This window comes from Neolamprologus multifasciatus, chromosome 3 (assembly GCF_963576455.1).
Source record: "Neolamprologus multifasciatus chromosome 3, fNeoMul1.2, whole genome shotgun sequence".
Taxonomy (NCBI): domain Eukaryota; kingdom Metazoa; phylum Chordata; class Actinopteri; order Cichliformes; family Cichlidae; genus Neolamprologus; species Neolamprologus multifasciatus.
The window spans coordinates 29,054,247-29,074,980 of record NC_140441.1 but is presented as its reverse complement, the minus strand read 5'-3'; the positions used below and the strand labels follow the sequence as shown (position 1 = coordinate 29,074,980).

Here is a 20,734-nt window from a genome sequence, read left to right as displayed (position 1 = left end):
GACTGACACTTGAGCTGGTCCTGCTTATTTGCTGTAGGCACTCGCCCCAAACCCTGCTTTTTTTAAAAAAAAACAAAACACAAATAAACAGAACCTTCATGTAAATGCTTGTGCTCACAAGAAAATAAGAGTCTTTAAAGGATGGATAAGGAGACTGTATATAAAAATAGACACACGAGAACGAAGAAAACAAAGACCGGCAATTTTTTTCTGTCTACCGCAGCAAGGTGAAGGTTTGCCTCTGCCCCCTGGTTCATTTCGACTTATTTACTCCCACCCCTCCTTTTTCTTTTCAACTCCTCTTTTTCTTTTTAATCTGCTTTCGGTGGGAGACTATTTTTAGACGGCGCCTGACCGACTAGCTTCCTGCAGGCCACGGATAGCAAAATGTTAGACAAGAGAAAGAGACAGAGGGAGGTGGGAGGAAGGAGTTGAGGATGGCAAAGACGGGCTGAATGGAAAGAAGAGGAGGGGGAGTAAAAAAGATTGATAGAAAGAAATGAGGAAAAAAGTGTGTTTTCTAAAAGGGGGGGGGGGGAGTGGCAGGCGAGTGAAAGCGATGGGGAGGAGGAAAAAGTGAAGTGGAGGGGGTGTCTTTGAAACGACCTGCTCCCTTAGACACGACTCAGACAATATGACGTCACCGGAGCCCTGACTCTGTGACGTAAAACTGCTGCTCACGAACTCTCTGTCTCCCTGTCGATCAGTGCGAGTGTCCCCCCCCCCCCCCCTTTTCTTTTTTAACAGATAAAACCCTTCACTTTACTGCAATCTGTATCGAGGCTTGTGTTTGTCTGCAGTTAGAGCAAAAAATAAGTATATATAGGTCGGAAAGATTTACTGATTCTAACGACTTTGCGTCTTTGCCCTCTGATTAACTTAAGATATATACAAACCAAAAAATAAGACACTAGAAAGTCAAAAATTATGGCACTTTTTTAAGCATATCCGACACACAACTTTCCCCCCCAAAGAAACTTTTGACATTTGTTTATAGGAAGAACACAGAAGAATAGGAAGAAACACACGCTCACAACAGACTCACAGCAGCGACCATGTCTTGTAACTCATGCCCTGATGAACATTACAAAAATATACATTTCTGTACAGCATTGCATAAGAAAAATAACACACGCACGCACACATGCGCTCTACACGCTCACTTGTACTGTATTTCTTTTCTTTCTAAAAACTGATTTATAAGTCCTGTATAGCGGCTGACAAAAACCATTCTGCATGTTTGTGTTTACAGTTAGAGTTGCTATGGTTCATTACAATTGGCTATGATCCCGGGCACACGCGTTAGACCCACACACACACACATACACAAACACACAGTGAGTGGTCGCTCCACTCCTGTCCCAGGAATGGTAGACTGAGTAGTGGCATATTCACAGATGAGTCTTATTAATTGTTAAAACTACCGCTTGATGGACATGCCAGATGGGACAGTTTATAAAATACATCTGGAATTCACAGCCTCTGATTAGTTGCCGCTGTGTTTGGATTTCAGCAGGCTTGTCATATTTATATATAGCAATTAAATATATATTTATATTTAAGATTTTATGCAGAGTTGGATGAAATGAACATTGTGAGCTTTGCTTTAGTTTTTTGCACACCCAAAAACTCCTTAAATAGTACTGTGAAAGTGCAAAACTGAAATCCTTAAATTTCAATCACAGCTTTTCAATTGGAGACTTAAGGTCACCAAATATTTAAACACAATGAGAATTATGTTTTGTTTTTTTTTGTTTTTTTTAAAAGAGATTACATCTTTAGGCTTTTGTCACACAAAAAAGAAAAAATTTATGTGGTTTTATTTCACAAAATATGTGATTAATATGTAACTCACTGAGATGCTAGCGCTAGTTGGCAACCTGCTAATGCCAATTAGTCACAATATTTCTCTAAGCATCTGTTTTCTTCATCTTTAATGGGCTGTTTACACCATGAGTTTTTTGTTGTTTAAACTGTATATAATTCAATTGAATAAAAAGAGTTTGTGAAGGCAAAGGAAGTAGTTGAAGGTAGCTAGCCTATTAATAGCTAGCAAGCTAGTTAGCAAGGTAGCTAACAGGATGCTAGATTCATGGATATTAGTACAGTACTTTTAAACCAAGATGGCTACAACACGAGGCTTTAAAACACGACTTTTTTTTTTAAGAACTCCTGCCAGGGTGAAGACTTTCAGAAACTGTTTCTGCAGCTACATGTGGACAAGAAAAACTGAGCTTTTGTTTCAGAGCATCAAAGATATTTATCTTTATCTCTTTAGCCATTATCTCCTTTCTGGACTCTGTTTATAGTAACCATTGTCCTTAATGTAAATATGTAAGAAAAACTGTGTATGTTTCTGTTCTGTGTCCTGTGTACTGTTTGTTCTATATGTGTCTTTCTGGCTGCTGTTACAACCAAATTTCCCCTTGTGGAAGAATTAAAGGATTATTCTATTCTCTATTCTATGTTATTGTTTGTGAGCTTTGACTTGCCAACATTTCCATATGGTTAGGGTTATGGATATCCTTCATCCTCTTGATGGAACTTGAGTACAGAGATATTTTTGGAAACCAACTTGAAAAAATCCCTGTTTTTAAAGATATCCATGTGCATGTGGACGTAGACTAAGTAATGTGGCGTTCGCTAATTTAAAAATTTCCATGGTATCATTGAATTCCACATTTAGATATGTTGCTGTTTGGATTTAGGAAACTGTAGGAATGTCATAGCTTATACTAAGTCTACTTTTGATTGTTTCCACATTATGTCTCATAGCCAGATTCCATATGGAGAATATGAATAGGATTTTCACTTCCTGAAAGTCATTGCTGAGCTGTATTTGAGTCTTTGGGAAAATGGTGCTCGCCTCAGTTTCCCTGTGACCTCTGCAAACACTCTTCTTATGAGTTTATGGTCTCAGTTCCTAGCTTCAGGTCATAGTGAATAAAACGTGAATGCCATTTTGTAAATTTTGGTCATTCTTATATAGTTAAAAAGGAGAGTCATCCAGGATATGTCCATTGGTTGAAATCCTCAACATGTGTCATCAGCCAATGAGCCAATCCTTTACTAGGTTTCTTTATAATGGCAAGAGTTCAAAACAGGGCTTCATAAACCAATAGGTGATGTCACGTGGCTACATACATTTTTTACACTGTTTATGTTTTCCTGTTTTCTTCCTCATAAATAAGTGCTGAACAGATTAGAATGGTAAATGCTGGTGTTCCCATGCCATATCTAGAGTCAAGACAATTTCAAATGTTGAAATTTTTAGGTAGCCTTACAGAATCTAAAACAAGCCTCAAAATCTATTTCCCTTCAATCCAGTTCTGCTTCATGATTCTCTAATAGGTTTGATTAGCCTTTAAGAGGAAAGAAGATGAGTTTAAAAGCCACATCCCTGCTAGTGCAGGTCTTCTTTTACTATTACAATTAAAGGGCCAAACTGTACCACTGGCAACACTGGCCGTCTGTTAGAAACCGTACCGGATGTGACATTATCCTCACCCAATTTGAGACTGCTCTGCATGTCCCATCTAGCATATCCAAACACAGGTGACTAGGCAAGTCTCGCATATCATTGTGCATACAAGAGAACTGTGTGCCAAAAGGATCCGCATCAGTTTCCTGTGTGAAATAGATTCATTCAACTCTTGTGCGTGGATATGTTTCACCCACCCTCGCGCACTGCTGCGGTTCACCGAGTGCCAAATTTCATCCACATCATGCTTCCAGCCTCGGAGTAATTGAAAATATTTCACTTAATAATTGATGCAGGTGGTTTACCATTAGGCAGTTCCATCAATGCAGTGATTGAGCAAAAGAGAGAGGAAGGGAAGAGGTCGCACCGGCAACTTGTTCAACTGGTGGTTTTATAATTAAATTATCAAATTAGTAAAATGGCTGCAGATGCATTTTATTTTTGGAGGTTTCTGTCTGCAGTAGATGAGCTAAGAATAGAAATTGAGCATTTATTTACTCATTAGGTTTTCCATGCGTTTTTGGAAAACCCCGACCAGGCAGCCAGGATCATATTTCTTTCCAATAAAACCCAATGTGCCATTTGTTGCCTTGAAACATTTACTTTGAGTTATTCTGCAAATCTTCCAAAGCCGACCGCTTCTCTTTCTCTCTCCATTTCTTGCTTGTGGCTTTTTGTACACAGCAAAACACAGTTGGACATTATTGCGAAGGAGTTTTTGTTGTTCCAATAAGGCCAAAACCAAACAAATAGAAATCAAAAGAAGACACAAGAGAGTCTGCCGTTTCCAAAGGAAATCGTTGACAGAAACTCGTGTGGCTGTTGTTTTGCTAACAACTGCTGCAAAAACAACTGATTGTTGCTTCCTGCCAAGAAAAGTAGAAAATACTTCTACTCTAAGCTTTAATTTACATCATAGAAAAAGAAAATACCTGCTTCTCCTGTGCGCCATTTTCAGAGTTTCATTGAACATGTGTGTTTTTTGCTTTCACGCCATAATGTTGTGATTTATTTGGTAGAAAGCGTTGAATTTGGAAGTGACTCCCTGTAGTTACACAGTTTTTTTCCTGTGCTGAGTCTTACTGTTGCAGTTCGAAACTACAGCCCAGTTTCCATAAACTATTTTCCCAAAGCCAGCACACCTCCCACACATGTATATGAGCAGCATGCCAGCAGCTTAGTCATTGAAACTCTCTCCGAGGTTGCTCTGAGGAACACGAAAGTGAAAAGTATCTCCGTAGATCATTTAAATACAGATTGAGGTTGGCAATAAATCCCTTCTCCAACTCATCCTCACAGCATTCTCTGTACATTAGGCCAGCTCCCTGTACCATTACTGCTCAGATATTATTATCATTAGCTGGATTTACGGTGCATGATGCCCTTTCAGTGGGGAAATAACTTCATCCTGATTGGGTGCATGGTGGACGTGACCTGAGGTTGCGTTAAAGCGCGTCTCGCCTGGCGTTTCTATTTCACGCCACGTCACCTCACCTCTCTTGCTTCTCATTAACCTGCCGAGCCTTCAGAGGTGGCCCGCAGCGGAGCTGCACTGCTTCTTCAAGGCGGGGCGAGACTGTGTGCATGTCTGCAGAAGGTACCCAGCTACTGCTGACAGGCTGCACATAGGAAAATTAAAATGGAAGCCAGAGAATTTTTTGCCATATGGTGCTTTGTTTCCTTCTTAATATATAGACTTTTGCCATTTCCCCTGAATCTATGACATACATCTATGAGTGTTTAAGTGTAAGCATTACAAATATTTAGCAATAATACAAAACGCACCCATTCTTAATTTATTTTCAGAGGTGCAAGAATGGCAAGTATGACTTAAAACGTAGCGTAGCCGACCAAAGCTGCCCCCGATGAAAAACGACCTTTTCGATATGGATTGTGCTCAGCTCAGCTAATGTAAAATCAATTGGGCTGTGGAGCCAGAGTGCCGTTTAACTTTAGAGCCGCATGGCCAAAACAGCTTTATGGAGATTTCAGAAAAACACAGGTCCTGTTCGCCTCAGAAAAATATCAGCTGCTCTCACCTTTCCCGGTGACGACGGAATTTCTGCTGATCGCAAACACGGGGACAGAGAGGATGGGGTCATGGTGGCATGGCAGGACCCCGAGTGGATTTTTTTGGATCATTTGAGCATGACTGGAGTAATTTTTTAAAGCTTTTTTGATTGACTGACCCCTGGAAATATTTTAAGATTAGTATCAAGGCCTGATATTTAAATACATTCATGATTGTGCATTATAGACAGAGTTTCCATCAGAGAAGTAATTTAGCCATGTTTCTGGATCTTTAATCCATTTTTAACGTTTTTTGATAGTGTTTTATGTGTCGAAACATCAAACAACAAGAGCATGCTAAAAAGACACTTTGGCTAAAATAACAATTGTAGCTTTTATCTAAAAAATAATTAAAAACTGGCCTGGCAGGGGTCGAAGTAGGCTTATAATATGCTGGTCTTAAACAGTGCTGAACTTTTACCATAGCTGTGTCTCAGATACTTCCATACTTTGTATTTCAAGCATAAAAGTAAACGATTCGCTTGACGCACATCACTTTGAAGCTGACATCTTGTAGGTGTTCCAGGCTGCGGTTGCCTAGGTAACCCTCTAACTCATTTACTAACAGGTCATATGTGTCCTGTGTTCTTATTAGTTCACATTGGTAGTCCCTTCTGGGCTTTAAAAAAAGATTATCTCAGATCTCATCCACTTTACGTTGCTTGCAGCTGTTTCGCCCATAGTTGCTAAATTTTCTTCGCTTTCTATGGTGTGTGTTCACTACGTCGATGCAGACACTTCCAGTGTGTATACAGCTTAGGATGATAGATCATCAGAAATTTCTTAAACAGCAGAAAGCTGATACATTGTAAGGAACTATGTCAGGCCAATTCTCGCTGGCCAGCTAAATAGCTAGGAGCAAACATTTATTATGCACTTGCAGTACATGTGGTGTGGCTTTTGCTTACCCTTCTTCTTCAAAATAGTCGCCATTTTTGCCGCGTAATAAAAGAACAGGACCCCTCAGAAAAAATCAATACATTAATACAACAATGACAGGCCAGCTAAAGAACGAGCAGCAAATCTTTAGTACGCTTTGATGTGGTGTAGTGTTATTTACACTTTCCACCCCAAATAATTGCTGCTTTTGCTACATGGTAGAAGAAATGGCCAAAACATTTCAGACAGCAATACGACAGAAAGGAAATACATTCCAAGCAACGATGCTAGCTCCCAATGCTAGCTAGCCAGCTAAATAGCATTCACGAGACCAACTTTGGTTTGCTTTACTTGTTTATGAGAGTTAAATCAATTTCTTTTTGCAGAGGAATCTTGTCGTATGTGCGGTCAGCTGCTAAGGGAGTAGTAAATGTTCACAGATTGCAGCAGCTAGTGGGATAATCACTGTTATACACTGACAGTGATACTGATGCCAATATTTGGTTATTTAAAAATCTGAAATTCCGATATATATTTCAAAAAAAATTCTGTCAGACACATGAAATCTAAACAGACTTTTTAAACATTTGTTATATGTAGTTATTTATTTACCCGTTTACGCTCTGCCTGTCTCTGTCTGAATCAGTTGATTGTCGTAATTTGTGGTGTTCCAAACACGTGTCGCCAACAGGTTACTTGCATAGTGCCCTCTGGTGGACAAACCTTCAACACTTATAACAAGTTTGAAGTTGGAGTTTCTCCCATCAAATCTTTGTTAAATTTTAATTTATCGGCCGTTTTAAACAACAATACCAGTAGATCACCAAAAAGCTGATTATATCATCCCACTGATAGATCAGTCAGGCTCCGATCAATGTCCAGTCATCATTTCTGGAAAGTATACAGCTTGCTGTGGTCAGTTTGAAATAACATTACCACGTTTAATTTTAAACACTATGCAAGTAAGGACATAGCGTAAAATGCTAAGTGTATGGAAGTATCCAAACCAAGACATAAGGTTTGCAGATGTTAGCTATTGATACTAATCATAAATGTCTTTTGTGCTCTCTTGTGCCACAATGATTAACTAGCACTATTAATGTTGTTCTGCATGTCTTTTTGAAACTGAAGCAATCACATAACAGAAGAGTTTTAGCAAAACCAAATTTTTAAATACCTTTATCCATCCAGGGGTGGACAAAAGGGTGAAAGAAACTCCAATCATGCTGAAATGCTCCTTTAAGGCCCGTCTCACATTTCCCCATAAAGAGGGTGTAAAGAACAGCGTAGCCTACTTTCCGGCGCTCTCCCTCCCCGCAGCAGAGAGCATTCCCAGGGTAGCAGCGCTCTGCAGTGACGCTGTCCTTGGTGCTGAATTCAGCTCTCTCTGCTTCACAGTCACGGCACAGCGGCAGGCTGAGAAACCCATTTTTCTCCGTTGCGGAGCAGATTTCATTTCAACGCACCAAGGACAACACATGCCAGTCTAAATATGGAAATCCCTCTCTAGATTCTTCAAACTAGCCGGGCTTGTTTATGCATTCAGAGACTGGTACATTAGATTTCATTTCGGATTTGAATGTTTGAGGAGGGATGTTGTGTGATTAGCTTTTTTTCACTCTTTCCTGAAACTTGCATCGAAATGGGAAAAACAAATAATAAATGCTGTACTTCTGGCATTGGGAAAAGGCTTAATGGGCAAGACTCAGCTACTTAATCTGCATCAGCTGAAGGAAACATTGCTCAAAATGTTTCCAGGGAGGAAATATTCTTGTTTTTTTACCAGGACAAGGTAGCTCATTGTGAATTTTCAAGGTCGTTCCTTGTGTATATTTAGCTCATTGTATTTTTATCCACACGCCACTTAATTTCAAACACATCAGTTAAAACACAAACAAGTATTTTAAGACTGTTTCACTCCTTCTGATTGCATAACCATGCAGTGCTGCTCAGCCTCAGGACATGCAGAGATTTAGCAAATTTCTTCCTAAATCTCAGCTTCACATATATGCTACTCTTGAGAAGCCGGACTCACTTTTCGTGCCCTAACAGAGGCCAGTGGAAAAGTCACCTGACACTTCCCCCACAGCCTGCCTCAGCTCCCACAGCCATGATGAGGATACCTTAAACAGGTGTTGCAGTTGGTTTCCACACCATCTCCATCCATGATTTTGGTTTTCTCAAGGCTACAAACTTTCATATCGTTTTTCTTTTGTTTTTTTTGACTATGCATTGTCCTCTTCTCCATCATCCGCCAGTGCCACATCTACAGCGGCCAGCTGAGTGTTCGCCATCAGCCTGCCCCGATATGAGAAGCAGAGGAAATCTCTTTCCTCTTTCCTCCTCGCCACCTCTTGTTCCTCCAACCCTGACTCGACCTCAGGCATCACACTAAAGAGACACCAACCTTCCCTGCTACACATCACTGGAGGTCCTGGGTCTTAAGGAGAGGTTGGAGGGGACGCACCCACAGCAGGCCATCCATAGCGACTTCTGGATGTCTGGGTTTCGGAACGCATAGATGATGGGGTTGATTACAGAGCAGCAGGTGGCTGGGAGGACCGTGGCGTAGGTGTATATTACGGGGTAGCTGGAGTCAGCCACAATGGAGTACATGGCGAACGGCAGCCAGCACGCCCCGAAGGCACACAGGATGGCCGACAGTGTGGAGACACCTTTGGTGGTGGAGATGGCCACAAACTGGTGCTGCACCGCGATCTGCTGCGCATGGCGGAAGGCGATTTTGCAGATTTGAAGGTAGAGCTGCATCATGAGGGCAAAGACCAATAAGAAAGTGACGGCGAGCGCAACAGCGTTGTTTTTAGTGACCGGTCGGCAGATGCTGCACGTGCTCTCGTCTCTCAGACAGTTCCAACCCAGTGCCGGCAACAGGCCGAGCGTGAGGCACGACACCCAGATAAAGACCACCATGACGTAGGTGAAGGTGACCGTCCGTTCAGTGTGGTAGGTCAGGGCGTTGTAGAGCGAGAGGTACCGGTCGACCGTGATGGCGAGGATGTTGAAGACAGACGCTGAGAAGGCCGAGATCAGCAGTCCAACGGACAGCAATGTCACGAACTCCACTGAGCTGTCGATCAGATAGGTGAAGACAAAGTTCAAGATGAGGCCCAGGCCGGCCAGGAGATCCGCCACCGCCAGCGATCCAATCAAGATGAACATGGGAGCGCGGAGCGTCGGCGTGTAGAACAGCACAGCGATCACTAGGGCGTTCTCGCAGGAAATGAGAGTCCCCGTCACGCAAAGCGCAATGTCCCATGGGCTGACTTCCTGAAGAGCAACGGCGGTGGTCGCTGGCTGGAGGTCAGGGGTCACAGTTTGCACTACAGGTTCTGACGAAGAGTTGGCAGGGTCCTCAACCAGGCTCCACGAGGTGGAGGAGTCGAAGGGGTCGAGGGGAGAGGAGGAGTTGAGGCTGCTACCGCCACCGCTACTCATGGCTGCCGCCGCAGCCAGGGAGAGAATCATAGCTGGAGAGAGGAAGGAGGGAGGGAAGAAAGGAAGAGGTGAGTCAGGAAAGAGGTGGAGCAGAGGTGCAGGCATTTGTGTGCAGGAATGTGACATAGCAGAAAGATGGAAACAAAGAGATGAGTTAAAAAGACAATGGAAGAAGTTTTCAGAAGAAAGTGGAAGTGAGGACAAGAGGAAAGCAAAAAGAGTGGAAGAGGACGTGAGACGGGGAGAGGAGGGCAAAACAAACGAGAAAAGCAAGGAGAAGGCGGAGGAAGAGGAGGCGGAGGAGGAGCAGGGACGTGTGCTCAGCCATCCCGTTTCACAAAAGAGACCAAATAAGAAAATCACTTTTTTTTCATCCATTCAGAAACTCGTGAAAACGACCGCGCACTTTTACCCTCCAGCATGCACGTCATCAGCAGCTCGTGCACCACGCTGACAGGTAATTATCAGCAGGTGTGAACACACACACATACACACACAAGGACAAGTCTTCCATAACTGGCAGTACTCTTCCTGCCATTTTGGCTTCAAGCAAACCAACACATACACCAAATAAACAACACTGTCAACAACAACAGTAATAACAATAACGAGAGTCTAGCTCGCTCCTACCTGACAGAGTCCGGACAACCAAAATCATCACCGACACTGTCTATTTTTAGAGCGTCTCTAAAAATGGTGCATGACGTCCTGGGGCACGGCTGCCGTCCTATTCACCGGTGGCGTGTGTGAGCGCGAGCCCAGACACGGGCGCGTGCGCCCACAGTTTTCATTTAGAAGCTGCTTAATTCGGATTCTGATCCACATATTTGCGGCCGCTGACTCTAATTTTAGCCCAGCAGCAGAGCAGCCAGCGCGCGCACGCACGCACAGCGACACACACACACTCGCAGCCGCGTGCGCCAAAGAGAGATGTGGAGCTCCATTCATAAAAAAAAAAAAAAAAATCTGTCCCCCTCCTCTCGCACCTCCCACCTCAACGCCCCCACTCACCCCTCCTCCCCCTCCTCTATTCTTCAGTCCTCTTCAGTCCTCCTCTCGCACGCCCACACGCACGCGCACACACTGTCAATGACTGGAAACGTCCAGGGAAGGTCACCACCGTCCCCACCACCACCACCACCTACACCAGCATCAAAAGCCCCGCAGCTGAGAGGGGGAGGAGGAGGAGGGGGCTCACATCCCTGCGGTAACGGGGAGCTCGTGCGCCCCAGAGCCCAGCACACAGCACTCACGAGCCTTTTTTTGTTTTGTTTTGTTTTGTTTTTTGTTTTTATGCCCCTGCCGAGCCTCCAGCACTGAGGGCAGGCTGTGTGCAGCAAAGACAGAACAAAAGCTTAAATACCTTCATCGGTTTCATTCAGCTGCAGCAGTGCAGTCCCTGAGCCAGAGCGCGAGAGCGAGAGAGCGAGAGGGAGGGAGAGAGAAAGTGGGATGGATGAAGACCACGCCACACACACACAAGCACATACACATTTACCAGCTCCGTGTCTTCTTCTTCTGCTTCTCGTATCTCTCTCCGTCCTCCTTTATTCTTCACTTCCCGTGAACGTGTTTTCAGTATTTTCTTCTTTCGGGGTTTCCCCCTGTCTCTCGCGCGCGCTTCTCCCCCAGTCAGCGGCGCGCGCTATATTCCTCCGTTGGCATGGTTATTAGCCTTCTGTCGGCTGCTCCGTCCTCGCGCTGCACATCCTCGGCCCCTCATTGGACGCGCTTGTCATTCTCCTCGTCTGACGTCAGAAGTCTCCGCTCCTCCAGTCACCGTCATCATGGTCTGTGTGTGAATCACGGAGAGAGGGAGAGTGGATTAAGACATCGTCACCTTCACTGAGTTTATGTGTTTGTATGTAGGTCAGGTTTCAGAGCTCCTTATCGCTATTACTCTATCTTTATTAATATTGTTGTTGTTTTAAACAGCGGGGTGAGCGTGTAACTACCTGTGCCTCAGAGTTGGTGCTATCTGTCCTGGACTTGGAGGGGTGACTGAGCAACACTGTGCATCACACAGTGACTGATAGCCCGCTCAAAAGGACAGTGGGAGGCTTTGCTGCCTCCCACTTTAGGTTCTGCGTCACCAGGTGTGCTGATAGAAATAAACAAACAGCTACAATAAGAAAATAAATAGCTGAAAGTGCATGTGCAAAAAGTAGCTGCCCGTGTGGTCTGCAGCATAACCAGTCAAACTGGCTGTTGGTGCTGTGCAATACCAAGTAACTAGTATTACTGATACCAATACCGATACTGATACGTTCAACTTACAAAGGTGTGTAGTGTTGATCCGTGTGTCAAGATTTATGAGTGTTACTTTCCGCAGTAATTAGTTTATTAGCACTTAGTAATCTACAATAAAGCATATAGTTTTAAACTGGGTTTTTAGCCCAGCAGGCTACATATTGAACCTTCAGGATTAAATGAAGTATCAATCCTATCGCGCTAGCATCGATCCATACTATTGATATCTGGATCGATCCACCCACCTCTAAGTAGGGATAGGTACCATTATGGCACCGGTTCTGACATAAACTGTAGTAACCAGACCGAAAAGCAGCGCACATTTCGGTGCTTTCTTTCGGTACTTTTTTTTTTTTATACTGAGATGTCATTGTCACGGTCAGTTTGACAGTATTTTGAGTTGTTATGTTTTGGTGTGTTTTTGCATTTTGGATTCTTTTCTTATTATGATGATGATGATGATTATAAATATATGTTTCAGTTATTCTTGTTTAGGGATTAGTTAGTAGGTTTTGTGTTCTCATGTTTATTGCAAGTTTAGTTCAGTGTCTAGTCTGTCTCAGTGTCGTGTCTGCGTCTTTGTGCAGTGTTTTCTTGTTTCCTGTTTTATTGTGAGTATGTTCATTGTCTGCGTCTCATGTGAGTGTGTTCATGTTACCTCCCTTGTCTCGTCTCGTTAATTACTCCCAGCTGTGTCCACCACCTGTGTGTAATCTCCCCTGTGCTTCTCTGTGTGTATTTAAGTCGTGTCTTCTGTCATTGTAGTTGCTGGTCCGTCTGTGTATCCACCATGTCTCACTCGTGTGTTTTCCCTGCTGTCAACCGTCGTCTGCCTCTGCTCGCTCTAATTCTTGTTCATGTTCGTGTCCAGTAGTTAGTTTGTTCCCAGTATAGTTTAGTCCTTCCTCTGTTTGCAATTTGTCCATTTTTATTTTGTATTTAATAAGCCACCTTCACACCTTTACAAGTGCCTGCATTTGGATCCTCCTTTATTACTTCCACACAGCTTATCTCACTCGCCGTGACAGTACGGACCAGCCAGATATGGATCCAGCGGCATTCAGCCCACCCAGGGAGCTTCAGGAGGTCGTTATTGACTCTGCTTCAAAATTAATCAACCTGTGGTTAGAGCATGAGGGAGAAGCGTTTCTTTACACTGTGGAAGCCAACCTACAACAGCTTATTTCCAGTTATCCCTGGCTGTTGGACTCTCTGCACCCGCTCGTACAGAATTTTGTTCTCCACGAGCTTCACCTTCACCCCCCGGCCGCTACCGTCTCGGCCGTCTCCGAGAAAAAAGCGACGTTTGCGCTGTCGGCGTGGCACCTGTTAAATTCTCCCAGTTCTTTGAATCTTTGGGCTGAAGGAAGGACAATACTCGGTGTATAAATGCTCAATCAACAATCCTTTATTTCCATACAATTTTCACACAATGAGCATAAAAACCATCCGGATGGGGAGAGATGCCTGAAGAGGGTCACAGCAAGTCTCAAAATGGTGACGTGTTACACAGCTTTTTATACTTTCCACTGGCCCCCACCTGGTCGTAAACCTAAACATTCACACTCTCTTATCTGTCGTGGCGCCTAAGTTATGACCTCGGCTCCCTGTCTTTCTACCTCCTACAAGGGTGGGGGCACAGAATGTGGTCTGTTTCTGCTATTATCGGCACAAGGTCTTTTGCACACAACATTCTCAGAAAATGATTTAAGCAGTCTGACATGACAAGAAAACAGTGTAAAACATTCACAGCAGATAAATGGTGGCGCCCACTTGTCTAACAGAACCCAAAGATGGTCATATTCTTTTAATCCCCAAAAATATACTGGAACATTTGTCTAACATACTACAACAATGGTCATGTTCTTTAACCTAAAAATATAAGGAGAATAATGATCTCACAATTCCCCCTTTGATCTCTCTTTAGAGAGATCACTTACAACATACATTCTAGGGTTGCAATGTGGTGTCAATTCTTTCCCAGTCTCCTAGTATTTGTGCTTCACACAGAAACACAATTCCATCGCTGGATTTCCTCTGCGCTGTTACTTTTAGAGCTTGGCACGCTCTCTCCATCCCTCGAGTCGTCACGTCCAACGCTGCTGAAGATTTAAGGCAGAGCACATCGTACACCTTAGTTGTCTTCCTCAATGTCAACGATGAATCTCTCATTATATTTAAAATCCTGCTGTGGGAAGTCTCCTCTTGATCTCCTGGAAGCTCAGTAGCACAGTTCTCTGTGGGATGTCTGCTGTGCTGAAGATGATCTCTGATCCTCCTGAAGCCTCTCTCCTGGCCTCAGCTCCCATCTTGTGGACGATCCTCTCAGCCACTCCTTCTCGTCATGGCACCTCACGACATCTACAGATTAAAAAATAACACTCCTCTCCCCACATGGCTTCCACCATGTGTCAACTCCTCAATGAGACATGTACAAGAATGTTGCACAGTCTCTTTAAAACAATCTCCAGGGTTTCCCACTTGGAGCAGCCATACTCCAACCTGTAACCCTGTGTAAAAACATTAATCAGCAGTTACATGTTCAGCTTATTCACCTCCCAGCTCCACCTGGAGCCTGTATCCTGGAAGACAAATCTGTTAAATCAAACTTCACATTTGCAACCAACTGTAGATCATAAGAGTGATAAAGTATTCAGCATAAAAGACAAGTATCATGTGCAGGTTTTCTCCAATCATTAAATCACTATTATTACCATAATTTGTCCCAAATCATGAATCACCCCAATTTATTCCACAATTTAATCTGTGACTTCCCTTAAACAATGTCACTCCACCCATTTTATCACTATGAGCTCATATTCAACTATTCCATAAACACTACATCTTATTTGTTTCCTCATGTCACTTGTCTGTTTTCTGCTGAATCCTCCACATCCACTCTTAGAAAAACCAGACATTAGGAGCACACATAGACAATCCTGGTGGTCAGGCGCAGGTCGATAGGTTCCAGAGGTGCCATAAAAGGTCATAAAATTAAGCCTGCTGTAAAAGGAATGACACTGGTTTCAACACAGGAAATTTCTCACGTTATTCACATCGTCAAAGTAACCTTCAACATTTTCCCAACAACACAGTGTAACAGCATCATCAATCCTGTAGTAGAGAAACCAACATCAACCAATTGTTCTGTCATAAATCACATCATCAAACCACATGAAGAACTGTAATGCTGTAGAAAAGAGAATGTAAATGTTAGCGCTGCGCAGATGTATACACACTTTCTCACAGTAATCTCTGTGAGCAACACAAACCCATGAATAACACACCCCTGGTAGATTCACAAACACAGAAAGTGGCATTTAAAAGGTTAAATCATCACGCAACCTCGGATGTTGCTGTCATCTTTCTGCTCCTGTAAAAAGAAACATATAAATTCATCCACCCTTTTGTCCTGTCTAGGTGGAGGTAAACTTTGAGTCGTGGTCAAGTCTTGTCACTTTTACCAGTCAGTCAGTTTGTTTTTATTTCCATTCATTCATTCATTCATTCATTCATCCATTCATTCATTCTTTCTTTCTTTGCTGATAGTGGAAACCATCGCCGCATTTGATTTCCACCCTCAGCAAAATGACGTCATTTCAAAAAGAAAAAGAAGAACTTTAGGTTGGATTACCTCGCTGAATCCTTTTTTAGGCAGGGACTCTCATTTTCTAATTGTCCCCAATAAGTGGCTTTCTCCTGAGCCCATTTTAATGTGGAGAAAAATACTTTGCGACTGTTTTCAGTAAGAATGTTTTATAGCACTTTAAAGTTCACTCTCTCAGGCCTGGATTAAAGAGCTGATTTGTTAAATCAGGAACTCACAAAATACCAAAATATCACCACCGGTGGATCACTCCTCTCAGATGTTCTTATTTCAGTGCACTGTAACAAAAGCAAAAACAAACGTAACCAATAAAATACTCATATAATAACAAATACTGGGGCCCGTTAGAACCATGTCCAAGCATAAAACCACCTTTCTCTCCCTTAGAGAAAGAAAACAATCCAAACCTCACTGATAAAATCAACCTAGTGTTAAGCAAAACCCAAAATCAACCAAAACTTCACCAGAAAGTGATATGTTACGAGGCAGGGTGCACCCCGAACAGGTCACCAGTCTATCACCTAGAAAACATTACACTACATTCACGGCTAATTTAGAATCATCAATTAACCTAGCTCTAACAGCTGCATGACTTTTCACTGTGGCAGGAAACCAGAATACCCAGAGAGAAACCACTGCAAACTAACCAGACTGTGGACTTGCACCCAGGACCTTCTTACTGTGGAGCAACAGCACTCACCACCATGCCAACAATTGTAGGAAATACAGGGAAGCTATGATTTCCTGTTGAATTTTGTACAGATCTTTAAAGCCTGAGGCAATTGTGTTAAATACACCTGGGATACTTACGTAAATCCAAGGGCTGGCCCCCTTTTTCTTTTTTTTTCTTTTTTTTTTTAAATTTATTTTTTATTTTCAGTGTGTTCCTCCTTCAATTAAATCTCAATCACAAAAATGTGGTGCTCCGAAATAAGGCTCACACCGTTAATTTTCACTCTGTACCACTGCTCCTTATCAGGCTGTATGAAGCACAGTAAACAATTCAGTCGAGGCCTTGAGCCATAAACAGACATCACTCACAGACATTGTTTTCATAACAAAACTGCTCTAGACCCTGTCCCCTAAATCTGCACAAATGCCCTCTGGGTGACATGCAATGCATTTAACCAATTAACAATCAATGGCTTCTTGTTGTTGTAACAAATTCTGTATTTGGACGTTTGTGTGCAGCATTTTGCGTATCAGCATAGCATTTGTTAGTAAAGCATTCTTCATTGCATCAGCATGTGTGTATCACTCTTCATTGCACAAACATGTGTATGTGAGTGTGTGTGTGTGTGTGGATCACTTCTCAGTGAATTGAATCAGCATTTCGATTTGTGTGAGTGTGTGTGTATCATCTCTCAGTCAATCAATGAGTGCATATGTGTTCGTATGTGTGTTTCTCTTAATTCTGAGTCAGTGTATGTAGATGTGTGTGTTTTGTGTTCATCACTTTCCTGTTCTGATGTTCTGGGTAAACCAGGGCCTGAAGCGTGCTCTGGGGTCCTGCCCTCCCCCTTTCCAGTCCATTTGCATCCCTTGGTGCTGCTGCCCAAAGTTCTGTCCATACTGGTTCTGGCCCCAATTGAGGCAGTCCTTTTCTCCAGTGTCCTGCATCTTCTCCTTGTCCAGCTCCTCCTGAGCCATGCTCAGTTTCTGCTCTGATGCCTTGAGCTCTCACTGAGGGCAGAAACCTCAGAGTCTTTTCTGTACACGTCAGATTGAAGTTTATTGATGTTTTCCTTGCTTTGCTCCACGGCCTTCTGCAGCTCTGCTGTTCGGCTCTTCTCAGAGGTCAGCTCCTGGCCGAGCCCCGACACCTGTGCCTTCAGCTTATGTTCTTCTGGTGCTTTTGTCCAATCTGAGGTGCCTCCTGACCTCAGTTACTCCTCATGTCTCTGGCACGCCCTTTTTGCTGCCCGATCATCCGTGTTGGTCCGTCACTGTCCTGCAGTTTTAATGCAGAGTTGTTAAGGTCAGCATTCTTTTGCTCGGCCTCACCTTTCATCCGGGCTTAATAGGCGTCTCGTCACAGCTCTGTCAGCTGAAGCTGTCTGGAAATCTCCCCCGTGTAGTGAAATGGGCCTTGGATTTAACGTTCTCCGTCTCCGCTGCATGAGATCTCTTTCCTGCAGCACTGTTGACATTCTCAGGCTGTTGTTGTGGGTCCAGCTGCTGTAGCATTTAGTCAGGGTCACATCAAAGATGGTAGAAGGGAGAGCAAAGATGGTAGAGGGGAGAGCAGGAGTCCAGGTCAGCCTCGGCTTTCCGGGCCAACAAAGCAGCCTGTAATCAAGCATAAAGAGAAAAAAACAAAAACAAAACAAAAACAGACGAACAGGAAAATGATGTTGTTTTGGCTGTGTTATTCAGAGAGGGGCCAGGCCCTGTGTCAGCCTTCTCCCCCCCTTTTTTTTTGTTTTTTCTCACTATATAATCAACTCCTAACCCACCAAGTTGACAGGACAACACAGGTACACGTTAAAATTCTTAAGATCATGTTTAATAATTCAAAAAAGGAATTTTATTTCATTCAGTAATCTCTTGTATTAATCAATCAGAAGAAAACATGTCACAATTTGACTCTTTTAACCACTAAATTTATTATTTCATCACTGGTTTATCATACCAGTGTCTGTCTTTTTGAAGTCAAGTTGTTGTCCTGCAACCCAGAGAGTTTATTTGTTAGTAGTAGATAAACTTTATCATTTAACAACATGTGTATGTTAAGTTTTGCTGCTTTAACCTTGCTGGAAAATCTTCACGTGTTCATGAATGTAAGCTGTTTCTTCATTGCGTGTGTGTGCGTTTGTAGGTGGGTTATTTTAACTTTTTCTCCAACAAGGCATTTCCCTAATTGTGTGTGTTTTTAATTTTGTTTCCCAAATTTTGATTTCCCACCTTAAATAACAGCATTCCATGTCTTCAGCCAGGAATTAGAGCTTGCTTGTGAGATTCAGGGACACATGGTGCCAAAAACAATTCAGTGAAAAACTTGCCTGAAAATTTCCAGTAATGGTAACCGATAACTGGAGGAGAAGATGTCCTTTAAGCTTCTTTTCAGGGTGAGGACGAAGTGAGAGGTCAAGCTGTAAAATTTTGAGCCAGAGCTTGGCCTGTCTGTCGTCCCAATTTTGTTAGTCTATCCTTTTGCTGCTGTACTCAGGTTTCCAGGTTGAGAGAAATCCACCTGTATTAAGAGACTAAAACATTCATTTACTATTTTTCTTAAAACATCCATTTGGTTCATCTGCCTAGATTTTACTCTCTCTCTCTCTTGGTGCATAGTTCACACAGTCAGGCTGTTGCCTTTTATGGGCATGCAGATTTCCGGCCACCGACACTCACCCCCAGCAGCCGCCAAGCCGTCTCTCCTATATCAAAACCCAGCCAAACATCAAACATTCACCGCAGTCATTCAAAAACTGTATTTATAATATTATAATCAACAAAATCAGCGTTTTAATTACAGGCATGTATCATTGTTTGCAAATCATACTTATAAAACTCAATAACACGCTAAACAGGAAGTCCTCTGTGGGCTTCACAGCAGCCACCTCATTTGCATGTTCACACACCGTCTAAACTAGCTCGCAGCGCGCTGTCGTCACACACAGCCTCGTTTCACACTCAACTCTCTATTATATTACAAAGACGTCTTATATTTACAATCACTCCTTCTTTATCACACAACTCCTTACTCTCCTTTGCCACAGCTGCAACCTCTAATTTTTTCTCTGGCGCACTCCCAGGTCGCATGACCTGCAGTGCCCTCAACAACTCCTCTCTCTGCTTCTCAAAAGTTTTCCACTCACCCTGCACACCTCCTTTTTCTATGTTAGACTTAGAACCCAACATTTTCACACCACTACACACCTTTAAATCCTCCAAATGACTTCACAATTTGCAACAATTCACGACACGACCTCCTGCCACAATTTCTGCACAACACAAACACACTTTTATACACAAATTATCCCGTTACTTTAATTGACTCCCGTACTTCAGACGAGACGCCGACTCTAACGGCGCTTTCACACAAACTACACACCTCCAACTCTCTCTTTTTTTTTTTTTTTTTTTTTTTTACACCACAGAGTAATACACCCAATTCAGCCCGTCTATCTCTATGTGGCTCCAAATACCCTCTTTATTTAATTTAACACTCGTCAGGGGACAGGCAAACAACAATTTCAACCACTGAAACGAGGAATACAACCTTTTTCAACCTTTTAACCTTATTTCTCTGACTATTCTTAGAACTCAACCTTTGTTCGCAAAATGTGTCTTGTTCTATGTTCTAATCCAGAATAAAATGTAAACCCGTGATTACACAAACGTTTTCAATATTATTCTGTGGCTATGCGGGAGTCCTCAGTCCCCAAGTCACCACCTCAGCAAACCAGACGCCGCTGGACCTGACTGCGCGTCCACAGGCAGGGGGGTTGCCAACACCATGAACAAAACCAATTTCCACAGGTCCACTAGGCATCAACCTTTGATCCTAAAATGTGTCTTTGCTCTAATGTCCTCCCATTTACACATCAACCGTCACTGTCACCATGTTCATATTTCACACAGAAACACAGCAAGCGCGTCTCACCAGCGGAAACACACACAGAAACCTCTGAGCTCACCTTTGAAAATGCAAGCGCACCATAAGCCAGACTCTATTTCACCTCTATTTCATATTCTACACTTTGGCCGCTTTTTGAAAGTTTTTCCACATTTCTTGCAACAGAAGCCAGTCATAGACAAAATTAATTATGTAGGGTAAAAGTGGGCTGCACCCTAGTCTCAACGTAGAATATGATTAGTATCTTGCTAGAGCCAGTTCCTATAACACACTTGATTTCTAGTCTCAACGTAGAATATTATTAGTATCTTGCTAGAAAATTCCTATAACACTTGAATTCAGCCTCAACTTATGTTGTTAGTATCTTGCGCCGAAAACCAGACACCGACAATTTAATGTGAAAATACGTGTA

At 42.9% G+C, this 20,734-nt stretch overlaps 2 protein-coding genes across 5 annotated transcripts in view; one reads left to right on the top strand and one right to left on the bottom strand.

The window, feature by feature from the left end:
• htr2cl1 (5-hydroxytryptamine (serotonin) receptor 2C, G protein-coupled-like 1) overlaps nt 1-20,734 on the top strand; it is a 345,669-nt gene that overhangs the window by 305,555 nt on the left and 19,380 nt on the right. The gene's annotated exons all lie outside the window — the stretch shown is intronic.
• gpr185b (G protein-coupled receptor 185 b) lies at nt 69-11,786 on the bottom strand. 4 transcript variants are annotated; one of them, XM_085153435.1, is made up of 2 exons: nt 11,250-11,786; nt 69-9,918 (listed from the first exon to the last, which is right to left on the bottom strand). In XM_085153435.1, exon 2 carries the CDS (start codon nt 9,914-9,916, stop codon nt 8,846-8,848), a length of 1,071 nt encoding a protein of 356 aa, XP_085009561.1. In that variant the 5' UTR covers nt 9,917-9,918; nt 11,250-11,786; the 3' UTR covers nt 69-8,845. The 4 variants fall into 4 exon arrangements, with proteins under 4 accessions (XP_085009561.1, XP_085009562.1, XP_085009560.1 ...); XM_085153436.1 differs by having other exon boundaries at nt 11,379-11,786; XM_085153434.1 differs by having other exon boundaries at nt 11,385-11,782.

What these genes read in the sequence shown, in the direction of transcription:
- gpr185b (XM_085153433.1), bottom strand. Translation starts at nt 10,544, where the DNA reads ATGATTTTGGTTGTCCGGACTCTGTCAG. An exon ending in GGTTGTCCGGACTCTGTCAG is followed by an intron (nt 9,919 to 10,516) that starts GTAGGAGCGAGC and finishes TCCTCTCTCCAG; the next exon opens with CTATGATTCTCTCCCTGGCT.